Here is a 17,968-nt window from a genome sequence, read left to right as displayed (position 1 = left end):
CCCCTCTTTATCTGTAAGCCCCACTATTCTCCTAGGACCCTCATAGGAGGAGACCAGTCTAGCCAAGAGTTTTCCCCCTTTATTACCATATTTGGATAACTGATACTTGTAATAAATAAGGGATTTCTTAACTCATTGGTGCAGCAATTCATTAAAGCAGTTTTGTAAAGTTAACAAATTTTATTAGTATCATTAATGTTGATCCCCATGTTATTGTCTCGCCATCCAAACTTGCCTTTCTAAACATATTTCCTTGTCTCTGGATTTCTTTTTAAAGCTAGAATAACTTGTATCCCCCCTTAGAAACATGACAGCAGATGAGAGCCAAATGGCCCATCCAGTCTGCCAATCCACATCAACCACCATCTTCTCTTTTCCCTAAGAGATCCCACATGCCTGTCCCATGCTTTCTTAAATTCAGGCACAGTCCTCGTCTCCACCAGGAGGTGAGCCAGAATATTGATCTAATTTGTGCCCATCATTGTCATAGAAAGTGGGGTTGAAACTGGTTGGCGAGTCCCCCTTTCCAACTCAGACATAACTTTCTACATTTTTTTAAAGAATAGTAAGTAAGGAATCTTCACTTGCCATTAACTGTCACCACAAGATTCGCCGGGTACCACATACCCACACATAGGCCTTTATTCTGTATTTCCATCCTTTATTGAAGCAACTCTTTGCTTTCGTAGGGTCTACATACTCAAATCCGGAAAACTTCAGACCTCTACTTTGTCATATGAACAAACTTTAAGTTGTCTTGCTCTCCTCTGCACTAGTTCCATCTCTTGGACCCATAGAAGCTTTGCCACAAATGCCCTGGGGGGCAACATAGTGTCCAGTTGCGGTCTCAATTCTTTGTGAGCTCTCTCAGTTTCAAACTTCAGTGGAACTTCAGATTCCAGGAAACATGCTGTAAGCAGGTTTTGGACATACCTCACAGGCTCTCTGCCCTCTCAGTCCTCAGGAACCCCCAGGATCCTCAGGTTCAACAGTCGTCTACTATTTTCTTGGGCTTCAATTTTTTCCAGGAAGTACTCCATCTGTTTTTGCATCATGCTTCTGGAGGACTTCTCATCCCCTCCCCCCCCCCCCCCCCCCCCCATTTCTCTTTGAGATAAGGGCCTTAAATCTGTTCACCACCAGATCTACGATTTACATTTTAGTTTCTCTAATTTCTTTGAGCACCAAGTCCCAGATGGCTTCAGTTGGCTTAGATTCTCCGTCCCTCATAGGAACAGTATGGGGGAGCAGAAGATGGTGACTTGGCCGAGCTACTTGAGGTTTTTCTCAATTGTCCCATTTTGGTAGCATATATTTTCTTAATAGACACTGGGGTTTGGGGCCTGAGCTGTTAGGCATTGAGATAAGAGGAATAATCTCCTGGTTGGCCCAGGGGGCGATATTCACTAGATTTAAAGGTGATAGGTCTCCAAGGTTATTTAAGTGAGGCATGGCTCACTGGCTCCTAGCAAGGAGAAGTGCCCTTCAAAGGTGGGTTATCACTCACCAGGATCATTTCACTGCTTTCACACCTCTCCACTGTCCCTCAGCTTGCTTTCTTCAGCAGCTACACAGAGCCCAAGGAGTCACCTCCTTCTATTGATGTGTAGGGAACTCAGGAGTCCATTGCAGTCTGTAGTGTCTCTCTGCCTTCTAGCAAGTTGTGGAGAAATGTCTCTGCCAGCCTGTGCTGCCTCCCGCCATGGTTTGCTGCAACCTCTCCTCTCATTAGCTTCCAGAGCCACTAATACAACAGGTTCACTCCCACAGTGTGCTGAAACGTGCAGTCCCATGAATAAGCCCGCCAGTGAACCTCAGGGAGATTTTCCCTGCAGGCCCCTGCACCTCCAGATCTCTCTTCCAGACCTGGCTCATGGCCTGCTGCTGCTACTGCTCACCACTTTCCTCACGTGTTCCAGGAACCACAGTTGCAAGTTTTTCAGGCTCCCAGCTCATTCCAGCAACCCTGCTGCACTGCTCATATCAACAGGGGACCCTGGTACGTAACTAGGCACTGAGGGACCACTGGGGAGGGAGGTAGCAGTAGGAGGTCTTCGGAGCACCTCTAAACCATGGCCATCTTGGCAGCTAGCTCTGCCAGAAGTCTGGTTTGTCTAATTTTAGTTAGTCTTCCTAACTTTCATTTCCATTTGTACTTCTGGCCTTCCCTTAGAGAAACAAAAACATTTGGTAAGCATTTCCATAATTTCCTCCTCGGCCTCCACATATTGCTTTCCTTCATCTCTGAGTCTCGCAATGCCTTTTCCTCCTCTTTTGCCATGTTAGCTATGACCAGGTGTAAATTTACATGTGTGTGTCTGGTGAGATTTACACAAATACATTGCATGTTGCACACACAGTATATGTGTAAACCCTAAACTGAGCCCCCAGAGGAACACCTACTTAAAACATTTATGAAATTGCATAGTAGCATATTTAAAACAAATATAAAATATTTTTTTCACTCAATGCATAGTTACATTCTGAAACTCAATACCAAAGGATGTGGTAAAATGGGTTGGCCTAGCTGGGTCTAAAAAAGGTTTGGAGACATTCCTGAAGATGAAGTTCATAAACCATTATAAAGGTAGACCCAGAGAAAGCCACTACTTATCCCTGGGTCAGGGCCGCCGAGGGGGGGGGGGGCAGGGGGGCAAAATTCCCTAAGCCCAGGCCCCCATTGGAGGCTGGGAGAGGACTCGGTCCAGAGGAGCACCTCCAGCACTGCTCTTCTGCCCAGCTGAGCAGCTGCTTTTCCTCTCAGTTTGTGGGCTACTCCTGAGAAGGCTTGCTTCGAGTATCACATTGTGCAACTAGACTGAGAAGGGTTATGTTTGAAGATCTAGCACTAACAGTTTCTGGGCACAAGAAATAGCTGGTCCAGGCAGATCCTCTTGCAGGGTATTTAACTGTGTGAGGAAAAAAAAATTTTTTTTTTTTTTTTGAAACTGAAGCAGCAGATATAGAACTGAATCCTGGTTGTTCATGATGAGTCAGAGTCAGGCATTTACACTACCAGCTAGAGGCCTGGAGGAATAAGTGGGGACACGATCAAACTGTCAGGGTCAGGGGATTTTGTTTTTCTATCCGTTGCTGTTGTACTGCTACAGGGGAATAGTGAGCATTTCTTCAGACTGTTTGGGATTCCTACAGGTAGCTCTTTCCAGGAAAGAGCCAATTTGTGCAAAAGTGGAATTTTAAACAAACAAGGCTGCAGCGTCTGCATGCCAGGTTTCCAATGACACTTTTCCTGTGATTTTCATCCCTGTAGCAACGAAAATGACTCGTGTTTGATGTGCTCTGTCAACAAGCATATTTTTAAATTCTCCAACATGGGGATGCCTTTTTTTGAAAACTAAATTCAAAGCATTTCCTGGTTTCCTTCCCTACTTCCTCTCCCTCCCCCCTCCATGTCTGTAATTTATTTTAGAAAAACTTGTTTGTTCCTGTTGCTCAGGCTAACTCTCCTTTAATGGTACTGTATGATGTTTTGCTGTCTTAACAACTTCTGATGAGGCACAGCAACATGAAGATTAAGCAACAGTCAGTCAGCACACACCATTGCATGTGGAAAGCAGGGTTGCCACCTTGCCCAGGTCAACCTTGAAGGAGCAGCACTGCCCATAATTTTACCCAGTATGTCTCTGAGCCAGTGCAAGGGTGGTGGACACCGCAGGTGAATCTTCATACTTGCAACCCCTCAATTAACTTTCAGGCCCCTAGCCTGCAGCTCTCCTTTCCCCCCAAGATTTTGATATTTAAACTCAAGAATTGATCACACAAACATCCTGTAAAAATGCAGATTAAAGTTTGTGATGATAGTTCTTTGAGTTTGTGTGGCTATCAGGATCTATTGTTTTGCTTTTACTGCAGCTGCTGTGTGCTGCCCCCAAGAAGCTGCTATCATAGGTGACCACCTAATCTTGCCTAATGGTTGTGCCAGCCCTGATATGTCCACATTTTTAACACTTAATTTCATGTCAGGGAGTTTCTTCCTCACTCCTAGCCCGGGTCCTCCAAATTTGCATTCTGCCTCCAGCGGGCTGAGTCCCTTTCCTGTTCCACTACATTGTCCCACCTCCTCTGTTGCAATTTCCTGTTTCCATGAGAGTGGGACATTGTAGAGGACTAGGAATGGGCCCGAGCCCAACAGGGTCTCTTAACCTCTGTTGCTGATGTGGGCGGCAGGGGAGGGATAAAAATACTGAACTTGGGAGCATAGGGGTAAAGAGAAATATATAGAGAGAAACTGGCTGGATCTGAGAGAGAGAGAGGTCAGTGATTTTTTTTTTAACAGCTTTTGTAGTGCTGGTTTTTGGGGTCAGCCAGTCTAGCTGTTGAAAAATCAGCCAGGCCAGCTCAGAACTGGCCAGTTGGCAACCCTAGGAGATGAGGCTGAATTGAGATGTAGGGGGAGAGGGTAGACTGGCTGTTTGAAGGGGCTGGCTCTTTTCTTGAGAAAGGAGAAGCAGTCTGAGGGGTTGGAGACAGCTGACTAGTTTGGGGAGAGCTGAATGGCAAACTCTGACTGGTGGTGGCGGCAGTGATGGTTGGTGGGGGCCTGGCTGGTAATGGAATTAAAAAATGTGTGGGATAAACACAAAGGAATCCTATACAGAAAGCATGGAACCAACAAGCTTAGCGGTAATTAGATGACACCACCAGTAATTGGGAAGCGAAGCAGGTGCTGGACAGACTTCTACGGTCTGTGCCCTGATCATGGCTGGATAGATTCAGCTTCAGTAACTGGAGAACAAGGCCAGTGCTGGGCAGACTTCTATGATCTGTGCCCTGACAGTGGCAAGGACAAATCAAGATCAAGTATGCATATGTACTATCACATCATACATTATACTATGAGTTTATCTTTTTGGGCAGACTCAATGGACCATACAGGTCTTTATCTGCCGTCATCTACTATGTTACTATGTTCGAGCTGACTGGGAAAGCACTGATGAAGATATGCAGAGCAAGTATGTGTGTTTAGGGTGGGGTGGAGGAAGAGTAGGGATAATGATGGCAGATAGACACCCCATGGTTCATCCAGTTTGCCCCAACATATCCTGACAACCCCGCACCACCAGCAGCATACACCATCTACCCCCTCACCTCTACACTCCAAGGAAGGCACGTACCCTCCCTCCCCCATCTATCTCTGAACACAGAGTTATATCTTCTATTCTGGGCAGATTACACTCCTTCACAGTTAAACACCAGCAACACAAAAAGGGCAGTCAGCAACTCGCCACCATGCCATAGGCAGTTATATGTCTTTACATCACCATGCCAACAGTTCAAAAAGTGGTTTTATTATGACCTCAGCATAGCCGCATATATATTACATACATGATTTCCCCCTCCCCAAATGAGATACACAGCACCTGCAATCTTAGCATATGGTATGAATGTGATATAGAATACACGTACTTGATCCTGATCTGAATTTGCCATTTTTGGGACGCAGACCATGGAAGTCTGCCCAACACTGGCCTTACTTTCCAACTACTGGAGCTAAAGCCTATTCCTGCCCATGGCAACACATCAACAGACATGAGGTCATTTACGTTTTATTTTGCTTTGATTCCATCCCCTTTCTATATAGGGCTCTTCTGTGCGGGTGAAAAGTTTAAGTGGTCTGTTTTTGTGGATTTTAATTGGGCAATCCATGGAGCCCGAGAGGAGGTTTGAGTTGCCAACAGTGCTGACTTTTAAAGACTGCTACCATTTTTGGCAGCACCAGGCACCATTATTTTGCTGGCAGTAATAGAGTAATTGAAAGAATTCAGCGCTGCCTGCAGCTGCAAGCTTTCCTCAGGCTCTACAGATTGATAAAGTCCCCCAAACCACCTGCAGTGGTGTGTATTAAAAGTACTCCTGGGGCAGTTCTGCCCTAAATCTTAAATATTGCATTGTTGAGAATAGAATTTCTGGATTGCTATTTCATTTATTATGACTCGAGGACAGTGATATGTTATTTAACAAAAACAGTTGCAGAATTTTAAAAGTATGTGCAGAATGTTTTACGCTTTTTGTGCAGAATTACCCCAGTGCCTCTGTCAATTAACTTTCTGGCTTCTTGGTACTCTGTGCCTGAGATTTTTGATAATCATGATAACCCCATGTGTGCGTTTGTGTGTGTGTGTATATATATATATATATATATATATTGTAAACACTTCCCCCCCGACGCTTGGCTGTGCTTCGACTTTCCCAGTCCTAGTCCCAACTCCACACCAGGTTTACTAGGTGACTCTGGATGTTTAGCAGTTCAAACAATATCAAACCAGTCAGAAATTTCCTGTATTTAATTAGGAATAGTCTCTTCCCTGAGGCTACATGCCTCCGAGGGCTTAGTACATAGCTCCAGCACTCTTACAGCTTCAACTCAGCAACAAAAAGGAAAACAAAAAAAATAAACTCTTTTCCAACGGGTATTAATCCAGCCCTGAGTCCCACAATCCAAATCCTTCCCTCCCCAAGTTCATCAACTCCACTAATCCTTGGGCAAAAGTTCCAGCACTTTCCCCAACAAAAAGGTTCCCAAAGTCCATTCAGCAAAAAGCCCCAAAGTTCTTTCACCCAAAAGTTCCCCAAAGTTCATTCAGCCAAAAAGGTTCTGCTGCGCGCTTCACACTCACCCTAGCAAACTCTCACCTCAGAGCAATCTGAGGAAAGGGGACCCCAAGGGTCATGCTTGAGCCCAGGGCCATGTGGAAGCTACTTCCCCAGGGAACCCGCTCAGATACTTCTCTGGGCTCTTCTCTCAATTAAATGAATTATTCATCAAGGTTGCTAGCAGGCCCTGAGATTGCCCCTTTTCCACCCAGGCTAAGGCAGAAATATGGGCTCTACCTGCATTCCTTCACCAACCTCTTTGGGTTCCGTAATCATTTCCTCAGGCATCCATTCCATAAGCTCCATCTGTCTCTCCCCTCTCCCCAGCTTCTCCCAATCTTTATCATGAGCCTGCTCAAAAGCCACCTCCTCCTCCTCCTCCCCTCTGGGAACCTGGGAGTTGTAGTCTGGTTCACCTTCTCTAAGGGAGTCTTAGTGGCCTCCTCTGGGAGTCAGGAGCATTGCAGCACTGGTTAGCCTTCCTAGAGGGTTCAGGTGATCCTTCCCAAGGATGCTGGGATCGGTAGTCCCTCCATTGTTCCCACCCCTGCCTGCCTCTCCAGTACCCCGGGATCTGCCTACCTCCTCACAAGTGTCACTATATATGTGTATTAAATAAATAAAAGGGTAGTTTCCAAAAGTCATTTATCCAGGTAAGTGGGTCATCTGAAAACTTACCACACCCTGCTGCTAAAAGTTGGTACTGATGGTTCATTGTGTGACACTCAATTGTTTTAGTTTGACTACAGCTGCTCTTTGCTGCCTCCCAGGAGACGCTGGGTAGACGAGCCAGGAGAAGCGGAGCCAGGAGAAGCTGCTCACAACCACTTCCTCCTGGGTTCCAGCATGGCAATCAGTGCATTTCTCTGGTGCATCTCAGCCCAGCCGCTGGTATTGCTCCTTCCCATCCATCTCCCAGGTGGTTTTGTAAGCTTTTGTTTGAACTGTGTGGTGGTCTATGTGATTAAACACATCATTCAACTGCTTTGGAGGGGATCAAGGAGGTACAGAGAGCTGCATTGACCTTCACCCTGAAAGGGTATACCACCTTTCTGTGGTACAGTCAAAGCAGCAATGGAGGGTTAAGTGACTTCTTCAGAGTCACAAGGAGCTGCAATGGGAATCGAACCCAGATCCTTAGGTTCTCAGCCCACCGTGCTAACCATTTGGTGGCTACTCCTGTCACAAAAAGGAGGGTGAAGGGTCAGAAGGAGCAAACTCCAGAATGTGAGAGAGGATAGGGGCTCAAGGATTGGGGGACGGTGTGACTGATGAGAAACAGGAATGCCTGATGGAGGTGTGCGGTACCTCATGGACAGGGAGAGAGAGCCTGGTGGAGAAGACAACAGGAAGAGACAGTATGTCTGATAACAGAAGGCAAGAAGTGGTGCCAGATGGGGAAAGGAGTATCTGATGGCAGAGAATGGAAAGGGCTTACCTGAACTAGGAGGAGGGGCCCTTGAGAAGGAAAATTGGGGGGTGGGGGGTGTAGAAGGCATGTCCCTGATGAGGAAAGAGTGAGGGAGAGAATTACCAAGGGGGCAGCAGCAGATCAGGATGGTAGAGTGGCAGACTAGTAGTAGGAGTGTGGGGACTGGGAGAAACAGCAGGGAGCTGGGGGGAAGCGAGAGGGATGGCTGCAGAGAAATAAAGAAAAAACATCACACAGATGTTACGCATAAACTGTCTACATTGATTACAAATTTTTCATTCAGTGCAGGGAGTGGCCTAGTGGTTAGAGCACGGGTCTTGCAATCCAGAGGTGGCCATTTCAAATCCCACCACTGCTCCTTGTGATCTTGGGCAAGTCACTTAACCCTCCATTGCCTCAGGTGCAAACTTAGATTGTGAGCCCTCCTGAGACAGAGAAATATCTAGTGTACCTGAATGTAACTCACCTTAAGCTACTACTGAAAAAGGTGTGAGCAAAATCTAAATAAATAAATATGAGATGATTTTATTTTTGTTCTGCAGTGATAGTGTTGTGAAACCACGGTGGATGCAGACTTTTCATGGCAGCCACGCATGCACCTTTGTGTTTGTGGGCACACGTGATAGATGAAGAAGGGAGTACGTGGCCTGAGGTGGTTGGCCTCAAAAGTAGTTTCTTCAGTTGTGGAATGATAAGCATTATTACATTGTTCTAAATATGTTAAAAGTAGCTGCATATCTTTCTAAGCACATACAGCTTTTATTTTTACATTGCATAGAAACATTGTAGGAATTACTTTAGGATAATCTTCTTCTTCTTTTTTTTTTTTTTTGCAGAACTTGGGGTTGGGGGATTTGGCACATTTATTTTATAAAATGAATCTAGAAACTAGAACAAGGATTAAGGGAGGTCCTAAATTAGGGCTGAATCTGCTTCATAAGGATGAGGGGGCTACTCTAGCGAAAAGACATGAGCATTTTGTAAATAGTTTGTATGCTGTGGCAGGTGGTGTGTGCTGCAGTATCCTAAGGCAGGATCGTAGAACTTGATTTTAGAGATTGCTCTTCAGGTTACGTCTTATCAGAAGCTACTAAAGGTTTTGGATTAAATCCAAGCTCATGTAATCTGACTGATCAGAGTCTAAACACTAAAAAAGCGGGAAACGGAAGAAGGCTTCGACAAACAAAGGGACTTAAATGAAAACAGTACTTTAATTCATGTGATATATAAAAATTGCATAAGGAAACACTTCTTGTGTTGCTGTTTACATAAATGACTCGACATAGCACTGTGTTTTGCCTGCCTCTGGAGTCTTGTCGTTGTTTGTCTAATAACTGGAACTAAATATTTAATAAACTGATGTCTGATGGTCTTTAAAAAGACCATGCTGAAGATTAAGGTTCACAATCCAAACACGAAAAACATCATGGAAAGACTATGAGGATTGCACGGTGATGGACCGTCCTCTATAGTCAGCTACCTCGTGGTCAGAGTCTTGGCCAGATTCAGTCTTGCTTGTATTCCCACTTGTAACTTGCCTCCCTGTGCTGAAGTGCATGTGGCTGTCTTGAGTGCATACTGATTCAGCATTTAATTTGCTTTAAAACTGCTGTCAAATTTTGGGTTTATTGGGAGGACTACTCATCTATAGATGCCAAGTTACCCAGTTCCAGGCTGCAGGCTCACCCAATAGCAGCACACCTGTGATGTGGCTGGGAGGGATCCCCAAGCCCCACCAGCTGAAAACTCCCAACAACTGTCCCTCCTACATACCTTGTAAATAGCAGATCTTCGCCTGCAGCTAGCAGCGACTGATACATACTGTTCGCACCGGCCCCACAGTCTTCCCTCTGCTGTATTCCCACGTATGCAAAACAGGAATTTGCAACAGAGGGAAGCTGTGGGGCCAATATGAGCAGTGTGTGTTAGTTGCTGCTTGCTGCTGGTGAAAATGTGCTATTTAATAAGTGTGCGAGGGAGGGGAAATGTTTGAGAGACCATATGGCATGCAGGTGAAAGAGGGAGAGACCAAATCACTTGTGGGAAATGGTGGTGTTCTTCTGCCCCACCCACCTTGGACCCAGGCCCACCCAACATTGTGGGTGTCTGGCTACGCCAGGCTGAAGACTTTTTGGCCAGTCCTAGTTTTTTTATTTCCCAAAGCAGTGTGGGATTTGTAGTGCTTGATCTTGCCCATTGAAATCAGTGCTGTAAGTCCCCTAATGCACCAGAATGAGGTGGTTTGAAATCCAGAACTGGACTAAATTCCCCAGCCTGGAACTGGGCAACTTAACGATCTTGCACAAAAACTTGAACCAAATGATCTGGCACATCTGGACCAGAATCTGAATCAACCCTAAATGCATCTTTGACTTAGGACAAAGCAAGATGTGAAATGGGGAGTTAGTTTCTGTTGATATGTATTGCAGTCTTTCAGGCAGATGCCAAGAATTAATTTTAGCATGAAGAAATTCACCTGGAAGTTTTATTTGAAAGATTTAATCTAACTGTCGGGTTTGGGTGGGGAGCCATGTGAGCTGTACTGAGAGGATGCCTAAAGCAATATGCAGTGAAAGGAAATTGTTACTCATGTCACTTTCGTCTGGGAGTAAACTTTTTTTTTTTTTTACATGTCGGGTCTGAGGTTATGGTTATCCTGCAGTGTTCCTCAAGCTGAATGATTCTGTGCTGATTTCTCTAATCAGAGCATGCAGTGGGGAGATGGCAAACAGATATCCTTACTACACCCTTGCCTGAGGAGTGTTTTTTGAGGGGGGGAGTTACCTTTTAACATTTTCAGAACCAACCAAAAAATAATTTTTTTTCAAAACATTGCTCTAAAAATGTTTGGCAGGAAAATTGTGGCCCTTCAATCTGATAAAAATGACCATTTTCATACCTCCCTCTCTTGTATGGCAGCACATTCCACCTCCACAGAAAAGAACAATCATTTTATAGGAGAAAATAAATTGTCCTTTGTGAAAACGACGCATTTGCCGTTACAAACAAGCCAAACTGGTTTGGCTGCTGGTAGAGCATTAAAAAAAAAAACAGTTTAAAAACACACACGGCATGAACTCTTCAAACCTTAGCAAGTGCTCGCTGCCGGAGATGAGTGTCCGCTTGTGCCGAGGGCAAGTGGAGGGGCTTGAATTGTGAGGCTAGGGAGATTGCAATATTCCGACTTCCTTTAGAAGAGGAAAAAATTCCAAGTTTCTGTGATAAGCCACTTCTTTGCACCCGAGGGAAAAGAAAAATGCGAGTAAATAGGATACAGCGTGAGGAGATGACTGGCCCTGTGTAATCTTTAAAACAGCTGTGGGATATCTCAGTGACTGGCATGGACCTTTGTGTTATGACTGAACTGAACTGACACTTTGGTGTATTCTTCTCAGGAACTTCCTTTGGAAGAATGGGAGCAGCAAACAAAAATAAACAGGAAGATCAGCAAGTCTGTAAGGTAAGAATTCAGTTTTTATAGAGTTCGGGGCATGAAATAAGTACACGTATTAGAAGCTGGGATGCACTGGGGTTTGGTACAAACACACAATTTTTTTTCACCTCTGAGTCGGTTTCGGTCTATATTGAGTCAGACATCAGCATCAATCCAGGGTTGGTAGGAGAGTGTTAGGTACCCTATTAAAATCTTCAGCTTTGTCCCTTTCCCCCAATTAACTTATCAATCTATAGCCACTCCCTCTCCCCCCCCCCAAAGATTTTGATAATTAAACTGGACAATCATGATTACCCCAACATCACTCTTCCCAGAACAGTTCTGTGCAAAATAGGATTCATTCAGTAAATACTTAATGAGGACAGTTACCAAAAGTAATTTATCCAAGAAAGGCTAATGAACAATTGACCATCCTCTCAGGTGTAAATGTGCTTTCTGATGGTTCTTTGCATTTGTGTGGCCATCAAGACCTATTGTTTTGCTTCAGCTGCAGCTGCTTTTTAATGCCCCTTGCTGCCCCCTCTCCACAAAAGAATCTGCCACTCTAGCCAGTCGCCTAGTTTGCCTAATGGTTAAAGCCAGCCCTGCATCATTAGTTGTCTGAATCCTGTGTGGTGACCTTTGTGATGTGAATTGAAAGAATAGTGTGCTCATCACAAAACATCACCACCACAGCTAGCCCTGATGGGCCATTTACTAGGCAGGCTCAGTGTGAAGCATGAATTACTAGAGTTAGCCCCTCTAAGACAGAGCTGGGTTTTATCAAGGAGCAGTGGAGGACACTTTAACCCCTGCTGTTTTTCTGTGGCTGCAACAGAGTCTTCTTTTCAGCAGTGCCCAGCCTCTCTTTGACCAGTGGTGAAATGTTCCCCCTCTCCTCCTGTATGCAAGTGCAAGGTTAACTAGAGTAAGGTGTCACTAGATGTAAGCCTTATAAAGAAGGCTCATGATGTCAACTAAGTTGAAAATATGTCATCTTGAACTAGCTGGGTGAGAATCTTGAAATACATAGATCCAGGTGGCTGTTTTTGCACAGGGCTTACCCAGAAAGAATAGACTAGTCATTTTCCATGTTGAGAAAACTGCAAGCAGTTCGCAAATATTTTGAAATAAGTGCTTTTAGAGTATTGGTTCATCCGCTATTATTATCTAGGCTGGACTGACTGCGATGTCGTGTATATTTGTTGTACTAAAACTTTGATGAAACGATTAAAGTTGGTCCAGAATACAGCTGTTCAGTTAATATTTTCATCAAGTAAATATGAATCAGCTTCATTGTTATTGCAGAGGCTTCACTGGCTTCCTATATACACAATAACAAAATTTAAGCTTTGTGCGCTAACATTTAAAATTGTATACGGTGAAGCTCCCCTTTATCTTATGGATTGGATTACTTTATTACATATGAAAGTAGGAGCTAGAATTCGAAATCAAATGATACTGGCTTTTCCTTCTATTAGACGGATTACTAAACGTAGGATGTTTAGTTCCTCTCTCTACTATCAAGTTGTCTCTTTATGGAATGTGTTACCCTTACAACTTTGGATCTTGACTAATTATTATACTTTTAGAAAGGCTCTCAAGACATTTTTATTTACAGAATCAACCTGGTACGACTGTGAGTTATGTTAATGGGAGACAATTTGTTTTGTGATATGTATTGGTGTTTTGGCTATTTTTTTCATAGATTGTAATCCATGATGAACCATTCGTGGTATTTGCAGAATAAAAGCTGTGCAATAACGTAGCTTTGGACACGTGGAGGGACATAATCGAAGGGGACACCCAAGTTTTTCTGAGGACGTCCTCGCAGGTCGTCCCCGTGAAGGGGCGGGGAAACTCGTATTATCGAAACAAGATGGACGTCCATCTTTTGTTTCGATAATACGGTCGGGGATGCCCAAATCTGGAAATTTAGGTTGACCTTAGAGATGGTCGTCCTTAGACTTGGTCGTTCTTGATTTTCAGCGATAATGGAAACTGAGGACACCATCTCAGAAATGACCAAATCCAAGCCCTTTGGTCGTGGGAGGAGCCAGCATTCGTAGTGCACTGGTCCCCCTCACGTGCCAGGACACCAACCGGGCACCCTAGGGGGCACTGCAGTGGACTTCAGAAATTGCTCCCAGGTGCATAGCTCCCTTACCGTGTCTGCTGAGCCCCCCAAAACCCACTACCCACCACTGTAAACCACTACCATAGCCCTTATGGGTGAAGGGGACAACTAGATGTGGGTACAGTGGTTTGTGGTGGGTTTTGGAGGGCTCACATTCACCACCACAAGTGTAACAGGAAGGGGGGGATGAGCCTGGGTCCGCCTGCCTGAAGTGCACTGCACCCACTAACACTGCTCCAGGGACCTACATACTGCTGTCATGGAACTGAGTATGACCATAGAGGCTGGCAAAAAATATTTTTAAAGAATTTTTTTGAGGGTGGGAGTTGGTTAGTGACCACTGGTGGAGTAAGGGGAGGTCATCCCTGATTCCCTCCGGTGGTCATCTGGTCAGTTCGGACACCTTTTTGAGACTTGGTCATAACAAAAAAAGGACCAAGTAAAGTCGTCCAAGTGCTTGTCAGGGACACCCTTCTTTTTCCGATTATGGGTCAAGGACGCCCATGTGTTAGGCATGTCCAAGTCCCGCCTTCGCTATGCCTCCGACCCCCCCCCCCCCCCCCCCCGGGAACTTTGGTTGTCCCCGCGACGGAAAGCAGTTGAGGGTGCCCAAAATCGGCTTTCGATTATGCCGATTTGGGCGACCCTGTGAGAAGGACGCCCATCTTGCGATTTGTGTCGAAAGATGGGCGTCTTTCTCTTTCGAAAATAAGCCTGATAGTAATTTTATAACCGAGTGCCTAGGTGTTTTATAAAGGCCAACAAATGCACCTGTGCACCTTGTACAAAGTTTCATTATACCTTTTGCACAAAGGTATACCAGATCAAAGGCAGGCGTGATGTCTCCACCCATATTTGTGTGACTACGTGCATATTTTATAACATATGTGTATATTGATTTATTTGGATTTAGCTCGCATATCTGCCTCCAGGAATACTTAGGTTTATACCATATAAATCTACACACTGTGCATTAGTAGCATGTAATTTTATGCCTGTATACCTCCAGGCAGTTTTAGAAGCGCTCATTTGCATGAGGCTTCATGGTGCGGTCAGTAGGTCACTTGTCCACTGTGCCCATGATCTAAGGTTCATATTCCACACTGGAGTTTCTGTTATCCAGCTGCTGGCCAACTCGACCATCCATCCACTTTCAGTTAGAAAACAAGTACCCAGTCTTAGCTGAGCAAGGGGGGTGGGGAGATGCCTGGGGAAAGCAATAGCAGACCACCTTGCTAATAGTCTGCCAAAAAACCCTCACCAAGTTGTAAGCCCCATAAGTTGTTCACAGCTACTTTTATTTGTACACATAAAGCACTATTTTTCATGCGGAAAGGGCTTATGAAATTATCCCCTGGGCGTGGTGATGGAGAGGATGCATAGTAAGGATATGAGGGTGAGAAAGATACACTTCAAGGACAAAAGGATGAGGGGAATACCATTGGTGTGGTGGTGTGTGCAGGGGCGGGGGGCACCCCAAGGTGGAGAGGGTAAGTATCGATATTCATGAAGTGATTTTCATCTGCAGTGTGCTGGAAAAGGCTTTGTAACTGTAGGAGATATTCAGAAATTCTTATGAATTGACCGCTTGAAATTTTTAAGAGGCAATTTTCACATAATCTACAGAGCTGCAGAATCAGTAGGCAATTTGTACCTGATTTTTAATGGCAAAATATACATATATTTTTCCTTTGACATGGGTACAGAAAACACAGTAATACAGTAAATGACCACAGATAAAGACATACACAGTCCATCCAGTCTGCACAAAAAGGTGGCCAGAACCACACCTTGCACTCTGTGCGGGCCACAGCCACCCATGCTTAAACACTGGTCGGCAAGTCTCCACCATGCCAACCACATGTAGGCATCCAAACATGATGGAGTCTTGGTAATACCATATATCAACCCCTGATATTGCTGACAGTATTCAACTTATCACTCAAGATGTCTTCCCTCCCCCCCCTGAGCTGCACAACACCCTCATTCGCAGTGTGTGAAAACAAATTGATCTACAACACTGAAATTGACAAATCTTCACCAGTCGTCTGCCATTTGTGGGACACAGACCACATCTGTATTTTGGGGGCAGATGTTTGCTGGAAAATAGCCCACCTAGGGGCAACAGAACATCCAGCCTCCCCCCCCCCCCCCCCCCCACATAGTAACTTAGTGTTCAGCCCAGCCTCACCCCCCAAATAACCCAATCTCCATCCTTGCTCTCAATCTCTCTGGTCACTGATACTATTTTGGGCAAAGTATTGATAAACCAGGGGTGTAACCAGACCTTGAGGTGGGTGGGGGCCAGAGCTCAAGGTGGGGGGGGGGGACATTTTGGTTGCCACCCACTGCCGCTGCTGTACATCTTGGCTGGCGGGGGTCCCAAACCCTTGCCAGCTAAAGCATCGCCACCGCAAACACCTTGGCTGGCAGGGGACCCCAACCCCTTCCAGCTGAAGACTTCATCCAGTTCTGGTCTCCGGCGCCGCCACATTGCCTGCCAGCACACTCCTTTTAGTGAAACTGAGCGAGCAGGGCAGGCAATTTGGCGGCACCACTGCAGACCAGCTCTGGACAAAGTCTTCAGCTGTCGGGGGTTAGGGATCCCTGCCAGCCAACCAGGGGCCCAGAGCAAATTGGGGGGGGGGGGGGGGCAGGCCCTCGTGGCTCCACCTAGCTACGCCACTGTGATAAGCCCATGGCCCCAGTGGTACACCCCATTCCACAACCTATATTATGCACATTGCTTTCCAACTCCACTCTGGAAACACCTCCCTTTAGTCCTTCTTAAAGTATGTTTGTGCACTATAAAATGCTTTCAGCCAGATCAAAAGAGGGCGGTTTCCACAACCGAGATCGTGCTTAGATAAATCATTATTTGTTCAAGTAAATGACTTTGAAAATTGTTCTCTGAAGGCCATTTACCTGGATAAATAATGATTTCATGCACATAAACTAGCTGTTTGAAAAACTTAGGGGGTAGCTTTCAGCCCATGGTGGTCAGTGGTTTTTAAGCCTCTTACAGTCCAAATAATCGGTGCTAGGGCCATGTCTGGACACCAGCATTGATTTGTCCAGGTTACAGAAGTCACCTGGAAGTTAACTGCGTACTGGCTGATATTCAGAACTGTGTGCAATTAGATTGGTGGATAAAGTTAGGATAGCCTTTTTGGGGTGGTCACAGGCAATATTCCGGAGCACTATCTGCCTCATTGTATAAACTTGCAAGCCTAGAGATACCAAGTTCCCTGGTTCCAGGCTGGAGACTTTTTGGCCAGTCCTGGGTATGAGCTCACATCCCACAGCAGCATAGGATTTGTACTGCCTGATCCTACCCATTGAAACCAGTGCTGAAAGTCCCATGATGCAATAGGATGGAGTGATCAGAATTTCTGGATTGTCCCAAAATCTCTAGCCTGGAACTGGAAAATTTGGCATTTCTGCATCCCCAACTTGACGCTTAGGACTAGATTCTATATATCACACCTAAAAAATTGGCGCCAAAGTGAAATACGCCAAGGCGTATTCTATAAAGTATGTGTACTTTATAGATTAAGCCTAAATTTCCATGCAGTTTATAGAATACACCAAGCGTCCATCCGTGTGACTAAATTTAGTTGCAGGCACATACGCCAAGTAAACTTGGTATAAATGTCAACGTCTAAATTAGGCGCAGACCGGGTGCATTCTGTAACAAGGCACATAGATTTTTAGAAACACCCACGACCTGCCCATTCCACGCCTGTGGACTCGTCCCCTTTTCAACTATGCGACAGAATTTAGTGCATCACATTATAGAATATGCTTAGACAGGTCTGTATGTAAATTTTAATTAATGTCAGTTAGTATCAATAATTGCTTAAGTGGCAATTATCGGTGCTGATTGGTTTGTTAAGTAACTAAGTTGTGTGTGCAAATCCAGACTATGACTGGATTTACATGTGCAGCTTAAGTCGCGCTATCTAGAATCCGGGGGTTAGCGTACAGTGTTGTGACCCAAGTTATAGAATAAGGTCAGTTATGTGTGTATCTTAAAACCAATTAGCATCTAATTATTCAGCTAACCAATTATGGCTATAATTGATGTTGCCACTAATTAGCAGTTATGTACGTAACTGCCCTTTGTTGGTGTTCTACAAAATTTGTGTGCAATTTCCATAGGCACCTTCATGCACATCTTACACAATACTTGCAGTTACATACCCAATTGCCTATAGTTAGACACGCTACAAAAGAAAGGGGTAATTAAGTGTATAGGGAAGAAATATTAGGCAGAAATAAATACACAACCTCTACTATAAACAATACAAAAACTGAAAATCTACTTTAGAAAACACATAATTGTGCTCAT

General features: G+C 44.9%; 1 protein-coding gene across 2 annotated transcripts in view; it reads left to right on the top strand.

The window, feature by feature from the left end:
- Positions 1-17,968, top strand: part of SHROOM4 (shroom family member 4) — a 373,235-nt gene that overhangs the window by 289,269 nt on the left and 65,998 nt on the right. For both annotated transcript variants that reach the window (XM_030210660.1, XM_030210661.1), the window contains one exon: positions 11,443-11,507. In XM_030210660.1, coding sequence (XP_030066520.1) covers positions 11,443-11,507 — 65 coding nt within the window. The remainder of the gene's footprint in view (positions 1-11,442; positions 11,508-17,968) is intronic.

The sequence above is a fragment of the Microcaecilia unicolor genome, chromosome 7 (assembly GCF_901765095.1).
Source record: "Microcaecilia unicolor chromosome 7, aMicUni1.1, whole genome shotgun sequence".
Classification (NCBI taxonomy): domain Eukaryota; kingdom Metazoa; phylum Chordata; class Amphibia; order Gymnophiona; family Siphonopidae; genus Microcaecilia; species Microcaecilia unicolor.
Note: the sequence above shows the minus strand (reverse complement) of the source record. Positions and strands in the feature narration are given on the sequence as shown.